This window comes from Mizuhopecten yessoensis, unplaced genomic scaffold, assembly GCF_002113885.1.
Source record: "Mizuhopecten yessoensis strain PY_sf001 unplaced genomic scaffold, ASM211388v2 scaffold716353, whole genome shotgun sequence".
NCBI lineage: Eukaryota > Metazoa > Mollusca > Bivalvia > Pectinida > Pectinidae > Mizuhopecten > Mizuhopecten yessoensis.
The window spans coordinates 553,146-573,824 of record NW_018480074.1 but is presented as its reverse complement, the minus strand read 5'-3'; the positions used below and the strand labels follow the sequence as shown (position 1 = coordinate 573,824).

At 37.0% G+C, this 20,679-nt stretch overlaps 1 protein-coding gene across 1 annotated transcript in view; it reads right to left on the bottom strand.

Moving 5' to 3' along the window:
* The window catches only part of LOC110443581, a 230,151-nt gene that overhangs the window by 107,632 nt on the left and 101,840 nt on the right, over positions 1 to 20,679 (bottom strand). Inside the window, exons 9-23 of the mRNA XM_021487872.1 lie at positions 15,444 to 15,559; positions 10,614 to 10,720; positions 10,055 to 10,174; positions 9,489 to 9,584; positions 8,982 to 9,112; positions 8,479 to 8,736; positions 7,555 to 7,759; positions 7,047 to 7,175; positions 6,595 to 6,672; positions 6,126 to 6,287; positions 5,683 to 5,703; positions 1,584 to 1,688; positions 740 to 1,105; positions 393 to 455; positions 32 to 123 (exon numbers count right to left, since the gene is read on the bottom strand). Of these exons, the coding sequence (XP_021343547.1) occupies positions 32 to 123; positions 393 to 455; positions 740 to 1,105; positions 1,584 to 1,688; positions 5,683 to 5,703; positions 6,126 to 6,287; positions 6,595 to 6,672; positions 7,047 to 7,175; positions 7,555 to 7,759; positions 8,479 to 8,736; positions 8,982 to 9,112; positions 9,489 to 9,584; positions 10,055 to 10,174; positions 10,614 to 10,720; positions 15,444 to 15,559 (2,049 nt within the window). The remainder of the gene's footprint in view (positions 1 to 31; positions 124 to 392; positions 456 to 739; positions 1,106 to 1,583; positions 1,689 to 5,682; positions 5,704 to 6,125; positions 6,288 to 6,594; positions 6,673 to 7,046; positions 7,176 to 7,554; positions 7,760 to 8,478; positions 8,737 to 8,981; positions 9,113 to 9,488; positions 9,585 to 10,054; positions 10,175 to 10,613; positions 10,721 to 15,443; positions 15,560 to 20,679) is intronic.

Below are 20,679 nucleotides of genomic sequence, written 5' to 3'. Positions count from 1 at the left end.
TACATCATAGGTAAGAAGGGAGGTAACTCACCGTTCAGCACATTCTATAGCCTCCTGATTTGGGGGTGGAATCAGGAAGCAGACAGAAGGTACCAGGTCCTCTTTACCTGAGTGGGTTCTCATCTGGTCAGGTAACAAATACAGGTAGAATTAATTACAAATAGGTTACAATTATCTGAATATAATACTAAACAATAAATCTTAACCATTCAAAATAAAAGTTTTGATGATTCCTGGATAATGAAAAAACATTTTTGTTGAGTAAATTCAATGACAAGGCATTTAACCTACATCTTTTCATGGTAATAATCTTGTACATATATGTGTAATAATTAAGTTCCATTTACAAAAGTTTGGTCAAAATATTTGAAATAAGTTTCCTAACAACTTACCCTCCATCTTGTTCTTTGGGATGTGTCTAGAAGCATACACTCTTGTCCTTTCTGAAGAACCAGCTGTAAAAACGAAACACTCACATGTGAATCACACATAAAATGTGATTTAATGAAAGATATAGATATGAAAGGACTGCCTTGATATGTTATAATACTGATGATAAATAACACATTAATTCCATGGAAGTAAATACCAGAACAATTCTGAAAAAGAAATTGCCTTATCGTAAAAGCTGAATTTCCATCAACTTGAAAATTAAAATTTTGAAAAAATTGATGAAAAGATTCAAAACATTTGTTTTTTTTTACTTCTATTTTTAAAAACAATTCTAGGCAAAACGTACCTCTGGCTGCCTGTAAGTACACAAGCACTTGACCCGACACGGAGATGGTATCACTTCTCCACGCTTTTTCAATGGCACTATTTCGTAACTGAGTTGCACAAGTGTCGCAGTCTGTTTCTCTAAGTCTGATATTTGTTCCTGCATGGCTCGCAACTCTTGGACACGTTTCTTTGCCTCCTCCACATCAAGGCTCTCCTGGCTGTAACGTGTGTGGAGAAGCTCGGAATGCTGGGATAGCTCTGCCTCGCACTGTTGGCAGCCTTCGTAAAACTGGTGGTACGCCGTCAGGTGCTTGACATGTGATTCAAGACACAGGGTGAGTTGTAACAGCCAGGACCATGTAGACTGCATTGTCTCCATGTATGCCTGCATCAGCAAATGTTAGTCTTAGTTACATGTAATCAGTAACTTATTCTAACTTAAGTAATAAACACACAAGTGTAAAAACATAACTCTATATTAAATACTTAGAAATATATTTATTCTCAAGCCTAACATAACATTTATTACAATGTGTATATAGATCCCCTCTGCATTAGGACAGATTTTCCTCAAATGGAACGTAAGTCATTTTGTCAACATACAAAACACTGCTAATTTTATTCCTGATTACAAATTTAACTCCCAGCAGTTACCTCTGCTAATATGTTCAGATAGGCTGACAAAAATATAACAAGATTTGTCAGCAATACATCCAACGATGGTCAGACCAGATATGTTAAAGGGTGACATGATTTACTTATCACATTTACAAGTTACCCAAAAATTATTTATATTCTGTCCCACCACATTTCACTTCTGGTCCCTCATGTATTTGAGACACCATTTTTTTTACACCCCTCACCTTGATGGTTTCAGCAGCTGGATGCCGGTCTAGGATCATGGCTGAGCCTCGCTCCTGTATGGAATTAAAGTGACCTTCCCGCACCTCAAGGTCATGCAGAAGGCTCTGTAACAGAAGTCAAGTAGAGGTCAGATATAAGGTCAGAGGTAATACAACGTCAAATACAGGTCAATCCATATATAAGGTCAGATATATGTCATGTATAGGTTAAAGAAAAGTTATGTAGAGGTCAGGATATAGGTCATATACAATTAAATGGGGTTATATCTGACAAGTGTCACATACAGGTCAAACATAGGTCAAACATAGGTCACAAAGGTCACACAGAAATTTTGAACATGTACAAAAATAAAAAAAATAGTAAAAAATTATAACTGTAAAAAAAAAAAAAAAATAATAATTAAGAAACCAATACTAATCATGATTAATACATTGAAACAATTTAATTTATAAGTGTAACTTTACAGACAGACTGAACTTTTTTCCTTCCATCACATACATTGTCATGATGAAATAATAAAACATAAAATGTTCTATAATTTTCTCAAAATGATTATAATGCAAAAATGAACCATGGTTGCCAAAAAGAAAAACAAAGCATTGCCAAATACAGGATATCAAAGCAAAGAATAAAATCCTCAGAGTTCTAAGTTTTATATTTCTGTTAATCTAATCGTTGACCACAGACGAGCTGCTGCTTTGTAACTACAAGCAAAGGGTAACAAGCTACTACATCAGGTGGTGGGCTAAAAGTATCATAATAACAACAATTTCCTGTCTTTGCTGGAACCCAATTAAAACAGACTCCTATAATCCAGGTTATACTTTCAAAACACTTTTATTCAGGAAGTTTCTTATATGTTACCACCAAGCCCATGCTCAACATTAAGCCCCTCCCCTTTTATACATATTTATGAAGAGTAACATACGCAAACAATGTTCATATAGGGTAATATTCAGTATTATCACCCTAAAACTAATGAACACTAAAAATGTTTGCCATTCGGTAATTAAATGCATATAATTGTATAGATCACGGTTCTTGGAACGAGTTTGTGTGGTTGAAATTGCATGAAACAGATTATAGCCAATATTCTTAACAAACTTTCTATCAGAAGGGTAATGAATTATTGTGGCTAACATTTCACAACATTTTCAGGTAGTAAATACTGCGTAATTAAATTGAAATGTAATCACTGTACCAATATTATCTACTGGGTTCATCATAGGGAAGGTAGAAACCCTTCTTACTTTTAAAAAGCAAATCATGTTGTTTAGGAAACCTCAGGTCTCACAGGGGTCACAATGTTCTATCAGAAAGAACCCAAATTTATAGCATAACCATCACACTGACCTTACACCCAAATACATATTCAAAGTAAGCAGTAACTTGGTCATACCTTTGCCACACAAGCTGTCTAAAATACCTGTTAACGAGTGTTGTAATGACCAGGGCAAGACAAACCTGTCACCCAAACAACTTCCTAACACAAGCCACTAATTATAAGGGTCGGGTAGAACTTGGATGGCAATATGAATTTGAAAGCTGATCAAGAAAATCAATTTTGGTTTGTGAACATGCATTTACCTTTAGAGGTTTGAAATCATCATCAACATCATACGACAAATGCAGCTTGAAAAATCGAAACAACATGCCGATTGTAAATTGTTAATTGGTTTTGTAACTGAGATCAAGGTATCATAACACATGCAATTTTTCATGTGCAGGGCTGCTTTGAATTAGCAATTATACATTAACGACCCCCCCCCCCCCCCCCCCAGTAAACAATTTCTAATGCATTCTGAATAGTTTAAATTTTGTTTCATAAACAAGTCACAAAAGTAATTATCCGTGAAATTAACAATGGAAGAATAGTTTCAGAGCTAGAAACGATGAATGAAGACGAAAAAATAAAAAATAAAAATAAAAAAGTGGACATATTTCAACACGGTGAACTTAACCCTCGTAGAAATAAATAACGACAAAAAGGATTAATAGAATAACTTGGTCATCACAATAACAGTGTGGGATAAAATAAACAGCCGTGGGGGTATACAGACACAAAGTATGTGGAGGGGGTATACAAACACAAGGTGTGCGGAGGGGGGTATACAAACACAAGGTGTGGGGAGGGGGTCATACAGACACAAGGGGGGTGGAGGGGGGTATATAAACACAAGGCGTGTGGAGGGGAATATACAAACACACGGTGTGTGGAGAGGGGTATACAAACACAAGGTGGGTGGAGGGGGTCATACAGACACAAGGGGTGTGGAGGGGGGATATAAACACAAGGTGTGTGGAGGTGAATATACAAACACAAGGTGTGTGGAGGGGGGATATAAACACAAGGGGTGAGGAGGGGGGCATACAGACACAAGGTGTGTGGAGGGTGGTATATAAACACAAGGTGTGTGGAGGTGAATATACAAACACAAGGTGTGTGGAAGGGGGGATACAAACACAAGGTGTGTGGAGGGGGTAATACGGACACAAGGTGTGTGGAGGGGGTAATACGGACACAAGGTGTGTGGAGGGGGGGATATAAACACAAGGTGTGTGGAAGGGGGGATACAAACACAAGGTGTGTGGAGGCGAATATACAAACACAAGGTGTGTGTAGGGGGTCATATAGACACAAGGTGTGTGGAGAGGGGTATACAAACACAAGGTGTGTGGAGGGGTGTATATAAACACAAGGTGTGTGGAGGTGAATATACAAACACAAGGTGTTTGGAGGGGGTTATATAAACACAAGGTGTGTGGAGGGGGGGATATAAACACAAGGTGTGTGGGAGGGAATATACAAACACAAGGTGTTTGGAGGGGGTTATATAAACACAAGGTGTGTGGAGGCGAATATACAAACACAAGGTGTTTGGAGGGGGTTATATAAACACAAGGTGTGTGGAGGGGGGGATATAAACACAAGGTGTGTGGAGGGGGTAATACGGACACAAGGTGTGTGGAGGGGGGGATACAGACACAAGGTGTGTGGAGGGAGGTATACAGACAAAAAGTGTTTGGAGGGGGGTATACAAACACAAGGTGTGTGTAGGGGGTCATATAGACACAAGGTGTGTGGAGGGGGTATATAAACACAAGGTGTGTGGGAGGGAATATACAAACACAAGGTGTGTGGAGGGGGTAATACGGACACAAGGTGTGTGGAGGGGGGGATATAAACACAAGGTGTGTGGAGGGGGGATATAAACACAAGGTGTGTGGAAGGGGGGATACAAACACAAGGTGTGTGGAGAGGGGTATAGAGACACAAGGTGTGTGGAGGGGGTAATACGGACACAAGGTGTGTGGAGGGGGGATATAAACACAAGGGGTGAGGAGGGGGGCATACAGACACAAGGTGTGTGGAGGGTGGTATATAAACACAAGGTGTGTGGGAGGGAATATACAAACACAAGGTGGGTGGAGGGGGGTATACAGACACAAGGTGTGTGGACGGGGGTATACAGACATACAGTTGGGTGTATAACAAAACATACACAGCTATATATATACAAACAAGCCAAACATCTTACATATTGGTTATATATCACTATAGCATGTCTACTCACAAACATTCCTTGTTGGGAAACAATACAAGCTAAGAACCACCAGTTCTATTATCAAACTATATTTGACATATCAGTTCCCCTTTTTTTCCATTATTTACCGATCATTGTGGTAGTTCTTATCTTGTGATGTCAGTTCTTTTGTTATTTTGTCATATGTACACACAAATAATTCCATAAATATTTACAGAATTTTTTTTCATCTTTGCTTATAGATTAAAAATGTTTATATTTTTGAATAAGGACTGAATGGTTTACTGTGGCTGATTAAACATTATTTCGAATAAATGAAATTGATCCAAAACTTATTCAAATTTAAATGTCTAAAATTCTTTCCTTTGTACATTTACACTTTTAAACAAAAATACTTCAGTTTTAGGGCACAATGTAGGACGGTTGCGGAAGTTCAAAATCTGCAGAAGCTTAACTACGATTGTCAGTAGCAATATGATGTAATTAGGTCAAACTATGGGATATGTGAAAAAATGCAAAATTCAAAATCATAATGATGAAATGGCATTCAAACCTGGTGGTAAGGGAATCTAGCCTGGAAATGAAAAGCGAATACATTTTCAATACACATAAAGCTCCGTGATATTTTGTGTTTAAGAATTTTAGCAGCATATTGATCAACCCTTTCACCACTGTAGACCATAATGGACGCATTCATATCAATGAATGGTAGAGTCTACTAAAGTTACATAGGGGTAAAAGGGTTAAAGTAAACTAAAGACGTTGTTCTTGAATACACAAGGAAGTGTCTGTGATCACAGCATCTTTTACTGAACATGTCTGTGATCAAAACAGGCATAGAAAACAAACATCCAAGTGACTCTGATTATTTGATAAGTCATTTCTACATAATTGATGACAAAACAAAGACAAGATGAGGAAAAAGAAACTGGAAAATAAAAGGAAGTATAAATAAAACATTTAAGGCTTAATTTAAATTTCCTTTTCTCAAGTTACCTTGTAAGACTCCGATGTATGTTGGATGTCCATGTTTGGCGAGCCCCAGTCTCGTTCTATTTCTGCTTCCTCCTTATCATTGAGCCACAGCAGTTCCGCCATGGCCAGGTTGAGAAATTCGTGAAATGTCTCTAGACACTTCATACGTCGTAGTGTCGTGTTCTGGAAGGTCACGGTCAAATGTAATGTACTCACATACAAATCTGTGACAAATTCTGGAAGGTCACGGTCAAATGTAATGTACTCACATACAAATCTGTGACAAATTTTGCGAGTATAATTGTTGTGAATAATGCAAACTTTTATCTATAGCTCTCAAAGATTATCGACTCAAATATATGAATATCTCATCTTTACAAAGATATTTGGTTTGAAATACTTTCAAGAACTACAACAGCAAGAAAATTGCTCAATCTCAGTAGAGAAGGCTATAGCTACTTTAGATACACTCTCCAAGCATAATACTCACTGTCAGTAGAGAGTAAGCCACCTCTACTTTTGAAAGACTCTCGGTGTACAAGTTGCGCTCATCTGCTGATAGAGCTCTCTGAAAAACGAAATACAAATACAAAACAATCAGAACATTGATACTTTATAAATACCGATGTATATACCTCAAAATTTTACCACAAAAGAGCTGTGAAGAAGTCTCTTTTTATATGGGTCAATAGTATAGTGAAACCTGTTTAAACCAATCACCATCACAATATAGCAACTAACTGTTGATTTGTAATAGACAGATTTCCAGTTTACACAGGTTTCTGGTTTACAAAGGTTTCTGGGCTAAGTGATATTACATAAATTCTGGCATAACTTTCCCCCCAGAGAAACAGGAAATAAGTATGCTGAACATCGTGATGAATTTTACAAATTGGTTGAAACTTTTATCATAAGATTTAAAGAGAGAACTAGTTTGCTTACTCCATCGGCGATACATCTGTCTATTTCCGAGCGGAAGTTCATGATCTGTTGGTGCTCCATCTGGTGGACATCCAGGTTTATCTGTATCGTCTGGATGTCACTGCCGTACTCTCCTGCCTCTAAAGCCTCCTACAAACCAACCAATCAGAAACAGTGTCACAAAACAACCAGCCATTCAAATTTAGTGTCTGAACAGCAATTGCAACCAGCCAATCAAATACATATACGTACTTACTTATAAAACTAACAGCCAATAAGATGAAGTGGTGCAAAATCACAAATATATCTGATGCTTAGAAATGTGAAATACAAAGAAGTATTACTTAATTTTGAATTTTCAAACTTACTCGTTATCTACTAAGTTAACTCTTTCAACCCTAGGTAACATGAGTAGACTCTACCATACATTCATCTGGAGGAGTCCATTATGGTCTACAGTGGTGAAAGGGTTATAGACAAAACTACCATCCTACACAATGCTGCAGTCATGTTATTTAATCCTACACACCTGTTTAGAGTCTATCCAGGCAAGACACTCCTGTACGTGTTTGAAGGCAGGATTTGTCTCAATGAGGCGTACTTCCTTGACGACCTCCTTGCGACGCGTCACAGTGATACCCTCCTCTATGTAAGACTTGGAGATGAGTTTCTGTATCACCTCGCCCATTAATTGTGTCCTCAGCTGGGAGATTCTGGACTGTATCACAGACACCCTAAAACAGATTTGATACATATCCTTCAAAATTCATCTTATTGTTTAACATTTTGTTTGCAAACTTATATTTAGAACTTTTCAGCTCAATATTTTTGGAACAAACTCAACAAAGAAGCACACCAGATTTTATTTTAATTCATGAACAGACTGAAAAAAAATCTCACTGATGGAACTTGAGCTATTCACATATTGTAACCAGTTAATGAAGTTTAAATGCAAAGTCTAACGAAAGCCAATAAAATGGGGAAAAAATCGGACAGTGACCTATATTAGATATATTGGATTAGAATTTCTCAAAATGTATTCCCAAATAAGTTGGATGACAGTTGAACTTTTTGAATTAAGAGTTGTGGAGATGAATGAAAAGGCTAACAAAGATGTACAGACGTACAGATGTCGATTCACAATGTTGCAGGGGGATATAATAAACTTGTCATGACATATAATTTTGATATTTAGATAGATTTGTTATCCAGCGACTGCTAATTTGTTTGTCCAATACTTTAGAAAACATATTTCAATTTTTCATTCAATATTGTTGCAGACATTTCAAATCCAGCCAATTTGGCCAAGAATCTTGACTGTGATTCTTGACAGTAACTCAATTTTAAAAGGAAATTCTTTTCGTATATGTCAGATCTCACATGTTACATCTTCGTTCATCAGAGGTAAAACTCCCAATGTTTATTAATGATTCCATTGTCACTGTATTGTTACCTTTTATAAAGTTGATCTGCGGTAGGAAATCTACCGTCTTGAAGGGCTTGTACGTCCCGAAACATACTTCGGGCGGACTCTTCTAAGTTTTTCAGAGCTCGGTCTAATGCATCACAGTTGCGCTTAGCTTCTAGGGGGTGTAGGAGTTCCACGCGACCTTGCTCATCCCCGATTCTCCGTCCAAGGTCATCAAGGTTGTCCTCCGAATGTTTAGCCTCTCTATGAATCTTTTCTGCAAGTCTCTGTAATCTTTCTAACCTGAAAACACAGGCAATATTTCATACTTTATATTGTGAACATCGTTTATTCAAATTTTTATTTTCTTAAAAAATAAAATTCCCTTTTCTAGAAACTCATACTTAGGAATGAAATTCCTTCCCAATCACACTTCATATAGCACTACCCATCCTTTCAGGGCTTTAGTTCTTTAGTGATTCACAGAAAGAGCACTTTTCGACAATTTCATGTGAATTTCAGGATCATGCAATGTTTTGTAACCGTACCTGACAACCTCTGCCTGTATATTGCTGTCTCGTTCCTGGTTAGCCAATGAAAACCTGTTCCACATCGCTGTTATATTGTCTGGCTGATGGTCGTCTGGAAAGGCCAGCAGTGAACTACCAGACCCAAAACCCTGTAAAATCAAAAACAGTCATTCTCACAGCCTATCTTGGGATCATGGGAAATGGAGGAGAATCCAAATTTGCTAATATGATATTCATATGTAAATTATTATTACTTTTTTTTTTTTTTTATAGTTTGAAGAAACTGACCAATAGCAGAAGGTTCCGTGTCATATTCAGGATAATGTGTATTAGATTTGTGATTTATTTAATCATTTGTCAAAATTCTCTTTGGTTGTATGTATTTAGGCGAGTTTTAGTAAATGAACTGTACATGAAAGTTGAGCTTTGAGACACTTTTCGAGAGAAGACACTTTTCGAGAGAAAACATATCTGTTTTTCTACCAGTATTTCTAAACAAGGTACACATTTTACTAGATAGCATACCTGTATTTCTTCAAAAATTCTGTATATTTTCTGCCTCATTTCCAACCGAGGGGGGACGTCTTCAATTTTAAACCTATTTGATTCTGCTAGAAGAGTCTGTAAATGAGAATTTTCATAATAATGCATGAATGAAAAAAAAATGAAAAAATAATGAATATCAAAATCATATAATCTTCACATTGTTTGTTTATAAACACCAGTTTGAATATTTTTGACATAAAATTCATTTCTACGCAAAACTACAAAACAGTCATTGAAATCTATTCATCTTTTGACGAGACCATAATGTAATTTAATCCTAAGAATCTTTTTTCTGCAATTCCTAATTTTTGCAGATTTGCAAAAATAATCAGTTGTGTATGATCCTTTTTTTTTGGCAGATTTCAGGTCTAGTAGCCATGTCGCAAAGTGCTACGAAAAACAAGTCAAGGTTCTATTTTTCATGAAAAATTTGGTGCCGCAATTATCACGAAAAATTAAAACTCTGAGAAAAATCAACCTTTCCTGCATACAATAATTCTATACACCTTCATTTCTATACAATACAGTAATTATTGTTTATATACCTTCATTTCTATAAGTGTCGTGGGGAATCTGCGTTCCTGTAACATGGCCGTAGCATCATGTAGCCACGTAAGTAGTGAAGTGGCCAGTTCCCTGTATTCATCAACTTTTAATTGTCGTTCCTGAAAAGTTATAAAACAGTTTACAACCAAAAATCAGAAAAAACATCTCACATCTGCCAAGATTTTTCTTGTCTTTTTATGATTAGGTAGGCAAAACCGATATTTGTTAATACATCTACTAAATTGTTCCAACCAGAACAATCTCTACAACTGCAAATCAAGCTAATACCTTGAATTTGGGGGGGGGGGGGGTATCACTCATTTACAGAAATACAAACTTCTTCTTTTTATGTGAAATATTGATGCAACAAGCATATTTGTTCACGCAGCTTAGGGGTCAAGGGATCGAGCATTACTGATTAATGTTCACAACTTACAAATCAGACATATCATACAAGGCCTATTTTGCACAAAAATCTATGAAAACATATCGAATGTAAAGGATATTATGGGTAGATCTATCTGACTCATTAATGTTACAAGTTAATCATGATCTTACATTATCTCGTAGTGTTTGTTCTACACTGGGGCATTCTGGGAAGACGTCGTAGAGTGAGGACACGTAAGTTATCACAGATTTCTCATCAGGCTCCGTCACATCAACATCTGCAAAACAAACCAGTTAAGGATTCAAAACCTTTGTCGTTTTATATACACAAACAGTACTAAAATGTGACATCAAGGTCTTGGAGATGTTTGTAATCTATGCTACACGGTCTTTACTCAAAACAGGAACACTTAAGATTATGATACAGTGTAATCGTGTAGAAAGGATCACCACTGTCACCAATATTTTATGATAGAGAAATGTTGACAGTGGGGCCTTAAAGTTTATACCTGGTTTATACAGGTTTACAGATAACACAGGTTCTAGTTACACAAACTGTTGACAGTGGGACCTTAAATTGAAGGTCTGGTTAATACAGGTTTACAGATAACACAGGTTCTATTTATACAAACTGTTGACAGTGGGACCTTAAGTTGAAGGTCTGGTTTATACAGGTTTAAAGATTACACAGGTTCTATTTACACAAACTGTTGACAATGGGACCTTAAGTTGAAGGTCTGGTTTATACAGGTTTACAGATAACACAGGTTCTATTTACACAAACTGTTGACAGTGGGACCTTAAGTTGAAGGTCTGGTTTATACAGGTTTACAGATTACACAGGTTCTATTCACACAAACTGTTGACAGTGGGACCTTAAGTTGAAGGTCTGGTTTATACAGGTTTACAGATAACACAGGCTTATACACAAACTGTTGACAGTGGGACCTCAAGTTGAAGGTCTGGTTTATAAAGGTTTACAGATAACACAGGTTCTATTTACACAAACTGTTGACAGTGAGACCTTAAGGTTTGGTTTAACCAGGTTTATATATACAGATAACACTGGTTCTATTTACACAAACTGTTGACAGTGGGACCTAAAGTTGAAGGTCTGGTTTATACAGGTTTACAGATTACACAAGTTCTATTTACAAAAACTGTTGACAGTCTTAAGGTCTGGTTTATACAGATTTCCACATTAAATGTAGTTAAAGTTTAAACAGTTTGCACTGTATATAATGCATACATATCTGTATCGGTGCTGTCAGGAAACAACAGGTGACCTTACCAACAAATCACCCACATAACACCCCTGTCTGTACCTACAACTCACAGGCCCTACCCCCAACAGGTTACACTACCGCCTGTACCCATATCCCCATTATGCTCTTCCTCGGGCCATCCAGCCCCTGCAATTCCAGTGGTTGTTATACTGATATAGAAAGGTTAAAAAGAATCTTGATAAGACGTCACCATTCATTATTATATCTGAAGGATACAATGCAGCGTGAGGAATGAAGAGTATTATTGTCCAGCGAGAACAGAATGTGAGATGTATTTGACAGACAAACAGACGGACAAGAAAACAAGATGTTCATCCCCTATAGGATTATTGTAACATGGGATCTCAGATTTCTTATTCCCCCACACCTTTGAAAAATAACACTTTCCAATGAAATTTATTTTGAAGATTAATAAAAATTCACAATGGTAGCATCCTTGCTATTGTGTCAGAAAAGGTGTTAAAATTCTGTTACTCGAAATGTTTACTCTCTCATCTTTAGTGACCCTGTCCCCTCTTATATCACTTCAATTCCAACACGGACACCTGAAACACCCCTACACCTGGTTCTTGATATTGGGATCAACCAGTTCAAAACTCTTCTATCTGAAACATTATACCAAGGTGTCTTCCAAACAATGGCTAACCTAGTTTCTAAATCTTAAAAGGGAAAACAGGTTTTTCGATGGCCTGAATGACACAGCAAGTGCCGTACAAATTGTGCTCTCATTCCAAAGGACCGCGGATAATAGCAGCGCGGATAATAGCGTGTGTGAGTATATGGATTCAACATCAAATCAGGGAGAAAATTGTGTCAATAACGTAAACCGGCTTTTGATATAATTATCACCATCACAAAAGTCACTGATATCAGGTTTGCACTGGTGGTTGTTGTGTTTGTATGGCGTTGACTTTCCTTTAATGCATTGTCTATTTGTCCACAATAGTAAGATAAGACAAACTACGATGTTAAACCTGCTGACTCTACAGCGCGAACAAAACTAAACAAACGAAGCGAACGACCTCAAACCTCGACCAGAAGCACCGATGAAAACACGCTTGTTAACAAGGCTCACCAAATCACATTAAAACCCTTATTTGAATGTGCATAACAAGGATCACCAAACTCAAAGTAAATTTAAACTTCATCTTTACAACCCTTCAATGGATTAAAAGAATAACTTCAAAGTTGCTCTTTTCCTGCTATTGTCAATATGAAAAATATTTTTTGTGGACAATTGAAAAAATATTGTTATAGATTTGTTTTCCCCAAAAGAAAGAAATCCCTTCATATCTTTAACCAAAATCATTCCCAGTCCTAAATTGTCTTATTTGTCATATTTCAATAAAAACATTTCACAAATAGTACAGATCAACTTAAAGATGGCATTTGATACGATAATGGAACCTTATATGTGTCTTAGGTTTGTTGGGGTCCTATTTCCCTGTACTTAATGTCATATCACTACACCTGTGTGACCTTTCGATCTTGATTAGGTGTCTGTAAAATTTCAGGTGTCAACTTCACTTGTTTCCCTTTTTTATAGGAAATAAACAAACCACTGTGTGGTTGTTTTTTAACAACAATCACCTTATTCTAGGGTGTGTTGTCCATTAGCTCTACCTGTCTGAATTTCACCTGTTAACGACTTATCTGTTTTTTACCTTTCACCTGTGCTATGTGTTTTATGAGGGGCCTATATTAGGTACCTATTGTAGGAGTATCATGTTGCTCCTCCCAGTGATATATGTAAACTACTTAAAACCTGAAGAATGGTCACTAAACCCCCTCAACGTAAAAACTTCCAGATTAACCACATCATAAGCCTGGTCTCTAGCCAAAGGCCATTAGGTTATTGTCCAATAAAAATTCAAATTTTCGGCCATAAAATTTGTGAATGATTTGCTCCCGAGTCTGAGAGAAGTCATGGAGGGCTACTAGCTGTCACATAGAAAGTCTCCTGAGGATCTATCTAGGCGTGATGGGGACAGTATTTGTTCAAATTTATGAGTCAAGTGTTTTCCTATTAAAGATATGAATATTTTATACAGAATGACCACTACCTTAGATAGCCTAATAGAATTCCGTAGTATCTGTATATGTAAACAGAAGCCCACGATCCTTCACAAACAACTTCCCCACCTACAGCAGGGCCAAATATCATTTAAGCACATATAGCAATATAATTTTTTATGACTTTAAAAGAAGTTTTAACATTTTACAACTCAGATATTGGCAGAGATGGATGGGGTGAGAATGTTTATACAAACTGACACAGCATTTTCAAAAACATCTTTTCTGAAACATAATGTCCACATTCTTACAGTCCAGCCACATTAATATGGTGCCTTTTTTTCATATCTTTGTGAAATGGAAAGATCACTTTTAGAACATTGTTGAATAGAAATTTTGAATTTGAACTTAAGTATTGGTGGCTGGATTACTTTAACTCTATGTGTCTGGAAAGCGTGTAGACTGACATATTGTGTATTGGCGACATTCTAATGTCATGTTTATAAATGAAATCAACATTCAAGTGGTCAGTCTACTGGTCATTCCAGGGGTGAGATTTTATAAAACAACCAAATGGCCACTTGCTACATTAACTTGTTAGGAGTAATCCTTTTACAAAGTTAAAATTGTAAATATCATAACAGAAACATACATTACATTCCAGTTACCGCAAAACAAAATAATCTATCTGTAATTGGCTTAAGTCTTATATCAATACAACAAATCCTTAAATAAGTACTTGAGAGTAATTAAGGATCAAAATATTTCCAGCTGGCCTTAAAACCCTTTGATCTCTGTCAGGTGTGTTTCCCTACCTAGATAGTTAATTCTATAGACAGGCGAGTTGTTTACTTCTTTCAAGTGTTCCCACTTGATCGGGTATCTATTATTCAAACTCGACACAAATATTTAGACGTTGATCGTGGCCGGAAATGATTAAATACCTGTGTGTGGAATAGATATACCTACATGTCGGGATCAGTTTAAATAAACAACAATATCACCGGTCATTGCTGTAATGAATTAAATAGACGTGTGGTCAATGTTAAATCAAGTTACAGTAGGGAGTGTAATAGTCGTTACATCAATTATCAGTAAATCGAGGATAAGACGGTCATTTCATGGTTTGATGGCCAAAATCTAGTTAAATTGGACTGGTCAGTCCATGTTTTATTGGTATACTACATGAAGATATGAGTAACCCTGGAAAGTCAGTTGGGGGGGATGACAAAAGGGTTGGACAGTATCTTTGTCATAAAATTATACAGGTTCTAAATCCAGATGAACTGCATTATTTTTACTTTTTAATATAAATAACTTGTAGAAAGATACATATAGCACAACCAGTAAAGTGTTAAGCGTGGTGTTTCATGACTCTAGTAGTATGTTATGCAAGCACACATAGATAACCACGTTACTGGATGTGCTATATGAACCTTTTTGTAATACCTACTTACCAACCTGAAGAAAATGTTTTGCAATATAAACAATTTAATATGAGTGCAGCATGTCAATTATTAACCTTTAACCCTACTTTCTATTTCATCCTCAATGTAACTAGTGCCAAAACCAGTCTCTCTGTTTTTTTCATGCCTGATCAGGTTCAGAAAATATCACAAAAAGGTCAACAAAACACTATTTTATGCAACCAAATTTTAGTTGCAAAACTTGTTGGACACCTCATGCCTGCTAAGGTCAGTACCTTCAGGGTCAAGTAGCCTTGTTACTCCGTACTCCTGCTCTGCGATGCCGAAGGCGAGCTCGAGGTTCTGGCGGGCAGTGCTGGTACGTGCTCTCTGGAGATCCACAAGATCGGGCCTGTAATAGAAGGTGTGGACAAGGGTCAATATTTTACATTTACTGAGGTTGATAATGTTAATAATAAGCTATAGTCATAGAGGAAAATAAGTTTTGAATGCATAGTTTTGGCAGTGGTACGGGGATCCTTAAGTGACCGACAATGTAGTCACGAGGACAGCAATATATTTCCTGTGTTAACGACCTGACGTCTTCAGTGTTATTAACACCTGTGTTAACGACCCGATGTCTTCAGTGTTATTAACACCTGTGTTAACGACCCGACGTCTTCATTGTTATTAACACCTGTATTAACGACTGGACCTCTTCAGTGTTATTTACACCTGTGTTAACGAACCGACGTCTTCAGTGTTATTAACACCTGTGTTAACAACCTGACGTCTCCAGAGTTATTAACACCTGTGTTAACGACCTGATTTGTCCAGAGTTATTAACACCTGTGTTAAAGACCTGACATCTTCAGTGTTATTAACACCTGTGTTAACGACCCGACGTCTTCAGTGTTATTAACACTTGTGTTAACAACCTGACGTCTCCAGAGTTATTAACACCTGTGTTAACAACCTGACGTCTCCATAGTTATTAACACCTGTGTTAACGACCTGACGTCTCCAGGGTTATTAACACCTGTGTTAACGACCCGACGTCTTCATTGTTATTAACACCTGTATTAACGACTGGACCTCTTCAGTGTTATTTACACCTGTGTTAACGAACCGACGTCTTCAGTGTTATTAACACTTGTGTTAACAACCTGACGTCTCCAGAGTTATTCACACCTGTGTTAAAGACCTGACGTCTTCAGTGTTATTAACACCTGCGTTAACAACCTGACGTCTCCAGAGTTATTAACGCCTGTGTTAAAGACCTGACGTCTCCAGTGTTCTTAACACCTGTGTTAAAGACCTGACCTCTCCAGTGTTATTAACCCCTGTGTTAAAGACCTGACATCTTCAGAGTTATTAACACCTGTGTTAAAGACCTGATGTCTCCAGTGTCATTAACACCTGTGTTAAAGACCTGATGGCTCCAGTGTTATTAACACCTGTGTTACAGACCTGACGTCTCCAGAGTTATTAACACCTATGTTAACAACCTGACGTCTCCAGAGTTATTACCACCTGTGTTAACGACCTGATTTGTCCAGAGTTATTAACACCCGTGTTAAAGACCTGACATCTTCAGTGATATTAACACCTGTGTTAACAACCTGACGTCTCCATAGTTATTAACACCTGTGTTAACGACCCGATGTCTTCAGTGTTATTAACACCTGTGCTAACGAGCTGACGTATCCAGAGTTATTAACACCTGTGTTAAAGGCCTGAGATCTTCAGTGTTATTAACACCTGTGTTACCGCCCCGACGTCTTCAGTGTTATTAACACTTGTGTTAACAACCCGACGTCTCCAGAGTTATTAACACCTGTTTTAACGACCTGACGTCTCCAGAGTTATAACACCTGTGTTAACGACCTGACGTCTCCAGGGTTATTAACACCTGTGTTAACAACCTGACGTCTCCATAGTTATTAACACCTGTGTTAACGACCTGATTTGTCCAGAGTTATTAACTCCTGTGTTAACGTCATGATTTGTCCAGAGTTATTAGCACCTGTGTTAAAGACCTGACATCTCCAGTGTTATTAACACCTGTGTTAACGACCCGACGTCTTCATTGTTATTAACACCTGTATTAACGACTGGACCTCTTCAGTGTTATTTACACCTGTGTTAACGAACCGACGTCTTCAGTGTTATTAACACCTGCGTTAACAACCTGACGTCTCCAGAGTTATTCACACCTGTGTTAAAGACCTGACTTCTCCAGAGTTATTAACACCTGTGTTGAAGACCTGACGTCTTCAGTGGTATTAACACCTGTGTTAACGACCTGACGTCTCCAGAGTTATTAAAACCTGGTATCATATTATAATACACATCAAACACACGTTTCATTCAAATTTCAAACATATATTACGCTTGATTCTTTAATAGTTGTTGCCATAATATGGCTACTACTGACAGGAAATCAAACTGCACAGTTTTCATCGCCAAAAGACGGCTTCAAATTACCTGACAATCTTGACAAGTACTTAGTCATCTCAGTTGCCACATTTATATGTGATTCATTATATTCTGGTGAACAAACTTTCCTTACTTTTGTTACGACAGCCCAAACATGACATTTCAGGACTTCTGAAGAAGTCTGCAGAGCTCCACATTTATTTTGAAACATCATTTACTCAAAATTAGCCAGCTAATAACTTTTTGCCTACTCAATAAAATACCAACCAGTCGTACACAAACAAAAAAACTTGGGACGTATTCACAGAAAGTATGAAAGACAAGAAATACACTATTTACACGGTAGAGATTTAAAGTGCAAGGCCGATATCTTTATTGTTCTATTTATAAACAGGAAAACCTGATAGCCGGCCATGAACAAATCTATCTCCATAATTGGAGATTAAATATAACAAGAATAACTTATGGAGTGACTGAATGACAATGTTACCGATACTTAGAGCTGATATCCCAATACACAGGACACATTCTCACTTAAATAGAACGATTTGTATCAATCTGGGTCATCTAGATGTGTGAAAGGAGACAAATTGATTACTATTCCGATACAATAGACAGTTTAAAACTCCGGGTATATCAGTTCTCAAGAAGGAACGGAAATATGAACGAATTTCCTGGTAGTTATATCAAAGTAACAGAGGTGAACTTCTGGACAATATTCTCTAGAATGAAACAGGAGGAAAGAACTGTAAGACACTGAGTTAGGATATTTTTCGAAGAAGTTCAATGTTTTCCCTATAAATATATCTACATTGTATTCTTACACATACTTTTACCACTTTCTACGATTACTTTGACTTATAAATACAGCTAACCTGGTATATGTAAATATATAGAACAAACTTCATAAATATCTTGGTGCAAAATAATTTTCATTCGTTCGAATTTAACTTTTTCATTTATGACATTTAGTCTCAACTTATGGAAAGTAACTTAGTTTTCCCAAAACCACATTTTCTCCATTAAGAATCAAACAACTTATTTGCAAGGATCTTACTTTGTGAAAAGAATAATCATCAAAAAAAAATCTTTAAAATTGACGATAGAATATCAAAAGAAATGTTATCATATGACGTGATTGATTGATTTCATTAAACAACCATATCTATCCGTCAGTGACCTTGACCTCTGACCTATTAATGAGCTGAACTAGTCTGAACCTCAGACATTTCAGGGACATTCATAGTAATAATACTTCTCAAATGACACTCGGATCAATGGTAATTAAAAACAAAACATTAAATAACAATTTGAAATCAAATATACTGAACAAAGTTTAGAAAAACTTGAGGCCTACATTTGACTGACAGGTGCTGTATTTGAGATGATCCTCTATTGTTAAATGTCAACTCTTCAGCCAATTTTTTTTTTTTATCCCTACAGGAATATTTCGGGTGAAATAATTTAATACCATATCAATTACCAATTATGTCAGTAAGTTATTGAGGGTAATATACTACAGCAAAGTTTGTAAGTACAGATCATTCTGAATTGTCATCCTGTCATCCCCGGAATTCAAATGGACTGTACAATTTAGTTTTATATGGAACAGTTCATTCAGACATCAAGGAGTAGAAATTTTAAAGTTCAAAAACAACATGACCGACGAATTAAATTATCTAGGGCGTCTCTGCTCACAGAGACAGGACACACAATCATTCTGCACATTTCCACACCGATTATCCTTTTCCTATGTCCGATATGTCTGGGTGGAGTCAATCAGCCGTGACCCGACACAGTCATGTGGACATTTGTTTTTGTGAGGAACTTAATCCAGCGTAACAGAATATTTATCGTTATAAAGGTGTTCTACCCAGCCAAAACAATGAAAGACTGCCAAAAGGCGGACTCAACCCAAATTATGTGACAAAACATGGGCCTGACCTGCGTAACATTGCTGCGGTAAACCCTGTGCCCTATCTGACAGGCAGGGACAGAGAAAAGTCATCACTTGGCGTTTGAGAGGCCAATATCATGTAGTCTCCCCNCCCCCCCCCAAAATACCAAATACCATTTCATAGGTACATGAATTCTTGGATTACAAATATCCATGAAAGCTGGCAGTTTACTACTTACACAGAAAACACCTCTATTCAAACCCTGAAATTACTCAGTGGATAAAGGAGTTCTAGGTTAAGAGTACCCACAGAATCAACAACATTAAAAAAAAAAAAAAAAAAAAGGTGATTTCACAGTAATAGAAGTATTGTCTACCTGACTTCATCGTCCCCATCCTCTCTGACCGTGTGAATACTGAAGTGAAGACTTTACACTCCACCAACACCTAAAGAATCTATAATGTCTGCAGCCTTCACACACCACACATAAATAATACACTAGCCTCCACCAGCTAGGATAGATTGATTTCTTACCTAACATTCTCCAACATTTATCCGCTAACAGACTACCTCTACCATTACTGATAACAATGCTGGTTTCATGGCCTTTTTCCCTTCTACACTTATCTTGTTTCATCACTGACATGCCCGTCTTCATTTTAAACCTGACCGTTGCAAGGACGTTAAACTGAATCCAAGCAAACAACCCATTGACATGATGAGAACGGGAATATCTGTAGGAAATCGGTTATCAGACAGACGAGAACGGGAATATCTGTAGGAAATCGGTTATCAGACAGACGAGAACGGGAATATCTGTAGGAAATCGGTTATCAGACAGAGTGATTAACATTACAACAGTTGATATTTAGCTTGAGTATACAAGTTATCTATGGGGAATAATTATTGCATAATGTACAATGCACATAATGTATTCAATATTCGTGCATAATCTGTCTGTTTCTGCATCAAACACAAATGTCACGACTTATAACCTGTACACACATTAAAATCAATACCTATTCTACCTGTTGTAGAATGCAATGCCTCAATCACAATTAATAAACAATTATCCATATGATGCAATTTTCAAATGATGATTGCAATAATAAGTACATTCATCACCATCATGTTCTGAAATTGGACTGGTTTTACTAATTGCAACCCATTTCTTACACATAGCTTTGACACCTAC